The 3112-nt window shown below is 33.3% G+C and overlaps 1 protein-coding gene across 1 annotated transcript; it reads left to right on the top strand.

Moving 5' to 3' along the window:
- Positions 1 to 1339: 1339 nt before the first annotated feature.
- Positions 1340 to 2317, top strand: LOC136746859 (olfactory receptor 1E16-like). Its single transcript, XM_066699692.1, has one exon. It carries the CDS (start codon positions 1340 to 1342, stop codon positions 2315 to 2317), a length of 978 nt encoding a protein of 325 aa, XP_066555789.1.
- Positions 2318 to 3112: the final 795 nt, after the last annotated feature.

Raw genomic sequence — 3112 nt, 5'->3', positions numbered from 1 at the left:
CTTTTCAGTTCTGAGGGCAGATCAAAACTCTGAGAGATTAACACTGTGGAGCTGCAGAAATGATCAGGTTTACAGCACAGGACACTCTTTAACAGAGTTGGGTGGTGCTGGGTTTATGCCCAGTAAGTCCTGGTTCCATAGAGTGTCTCACACAACAGGGAATTAGCTGCACAAGACTTTTATCCTGTATTTGTTATAATTTTAGTTCAGTCACATTATCATTTTCCCTTTTAAAGCTACACACATCTGTATCTGTATCAACAAACTAATGTCTCAGGAGTAGAGGTTAAAGGGACCAGAGAATTCCACACTGTGTTTCCCTGGCTGATTCCAATGTCGTGCGTCATCAAGTCATGTTTATAAAAGGTTCTGGTCTGCTGATACAGATACAAACACATTTCTGGTCTGACAGGACTTTTTCTTTCCTTTACCAAGAAAACAAATGGGCAGCTTTTAAATAGAATTGTGTTTGATTAGATTAATTTTATTATTTTACCTGCATTGTCATAACCCTCTTGTTACAGCCTGGTGAGTATCAGACAAAGATTCATAGTTTGGTCGTCTTTGGAATGAGGACTGAGGATTTTGCTTGTTTGTTAGTGGGGCTGTAATTTGCAATAAGTACAGGGGTCAAAAATGTTCTCCAAATGTTGTTAAATAATTAAGCTCATAACAAAAAACATACATTTGTTTTGGTTAATGAAGACAAAAATTTAATCTAATGTATCTTTTTAAATCTCTTCTTCTTCTTGAAACAATTTTATGAGATATTTAAACAATTCAAAGCAATTATTTATCTTAATGTCCAATAAACATACAAAAAGACATATGTTAGATTCTACAGGCTAAAATCAGAAAAAAACCTTTACATTGAGGCAAAATCCTTATAATTAATGTGTATTGTGTAATGTGAAATGTTTATTACATACATTTTTCTTTATTATTATGTATAAGCTAGTGTTGCGGTATCAAGTGGTTTCTGATGCTAATGATGCTGTTGGCAAAGACAGATATATATATAGTGATTAAATGGGGTGGTCTGCTCCCTGAGAGTGATGAAACACCAGCAGAGTTCAGGCACTGAGAATAACAGTACTGCAGGGAAGATATATATATATATATATTTCATATTTATCAATAATTTCATGTAGAGCTATGGAATGCAATAAAGCAAATTATTGCTGTATAATTTTACGTCTGTCAAAGGCAATTATTATTATTATTATTTAGTTCTGAATTTAGTTGTGAATAATAATTTAGTTAGTACTATTCAGATTAGCTTTAACTCTGTTGATAACTTTTTTGATTGCAGGTCAAAGAAAAGCCAAAACCGTCTGCCATGAGCTCCTTGAATTCAACAGTTTCTCCCAATGCTGCATTTGTGCGGCCTCAGTTCTTTTACATCAAAGGCTTTTCCAACATCCCACATGTGAAGTACTATTATATTTTCCTGTGCTTTGTTTATGCTGTGACTGTGTTTGCAAACTTTTTCATCATATTCATTATATACACAGAACAAAGTCTTCACACGCCTAAATACGTTGCTGTTTTAAATTTAGCTGTACTTGACATCTGTGAAAGCACAGCTCTTATTCCTAAGATAATTGACACCTTTCTCTTTGATTCTCGGTTCATCACATATGAAGCCTGCTTGGCCAACATGTTCTTTGTACTTTTCTTTACCGCCATGCAGTCACTCACTCTTGTTGTACTAGCCTATGACAGGTTTGTTGCTATATGCTTTCCACTGAGATATCACATTATTATGACAAATACTTCAATGCTTGTGATTATAGCATGTGTCTGGGTTTTTACAGCAACCCTAATCTTAACACTTGTACTTTTAATTACCAGACTATCATTTTGCAGATCCATTGTCATAGAAAGCTATTTCTGTGATCATGGGCCTATGAATCGTATTGCCTGTAATGACAATTTCCCAAATTCCCTTCATGCAAAAATCTGTACTGCAGTATTCACCTTCATACCTTTCTCTCTGATTGTGCTGTCTTATGTGTGTATACTATCTGCACTGTTAAGAATAACATCAGGTGAGGAACGGTTAAAAGCAATGAAAACCTGCACCTCCCATTTTATCTTAGTAATAATTGGTTATCTGCCTTTTTTCATCACATACATTGCTGCATTCATGTCCATTTTTAATTCAAATACCAGGATAATATGTACATCTTTGTCCTCCACCATTCCTCCAATGCTGAACCCTATCATTTATACATTAAAAACAGAGGAGATTGTAGGGGCAATTAGAAAGCTTTACAAAAGAAACAAAATAATCACATCTGTATTAAATCAATAAATACCTGTACTTAAATATCAAAGACAAGAACATAATATACTATAATGTATGTAAATAGTGACATTTTAATCAATTTCACTACAACTGCTGTCCCTGTGGTAATTTAGATTAAATGTTCAGTACAATTACAAATGGCATGCTTTGGTACCCTATTACTGAATGCATTTATTGTGACAAGAATACTAGGATTTTTAAATGGTGTACTTCTCACTATTTAGGGTACTTATGCTGCAGTCTAGATGGGGTTCTTTTCAGTACCAGTATTTTGAATATTAAATGAAGATAAAGAAAAGTTGTACATCCCTGTTAGAGATGGGTATTTATTCTTCAGACACTTATAGTGCTGGAGAAGCACAATTAAAAAAAAAGTATTTTAGATTGGTAGAGATGCATATTCTCTTTAGGAATACAAAAGTTAGAAGTAACTTGGAATTTCAGGTACAGTAAGTATATATTACTCTTCTATGTTCAGGTTACAATTTTCAAAGATTCATAACCTGAGAAAAACTTGTGATGCTTCTCCCTATGCTAAGTTTTTTCTATGAGATGAAAAATTCAAAAGCACACACTTTCATTTTCAGATTTTGTAAATAATTAAGCCATTTTCCCCACATTTATATCTTTCATTGTTTTAAATAGATACTTAAATAAATGCTCAATCTCTTTTTTTAAAAAAAGATATTGTTTGATCAAATATCAACTAAATCCTAAATGTGGGCTTTGCCTGCTGCTAACTGGCAATAGCTTGCTTTCATTTATAATAGAAAACACAGATTTAAACTCTAACACCATTAT

This window comes from Amia ocellicauda, chromosome 3, assembly GCF_036373705.1.
Source record: "Amia ocellicauda isolate fAmiCal2 chromosome 3, fAmiCal2.hap1, whole genome shotgun sequence".
Classification (NCBI taxonomy): Eukaryota; Metazoa; Chordata; class Actinopteri; order Amiiformes; family Amiidae; genus Amia; species Amia ocellicauda.
This window is presented reverse-complemented; position numbering and strand designations above follow the sequence as displayed.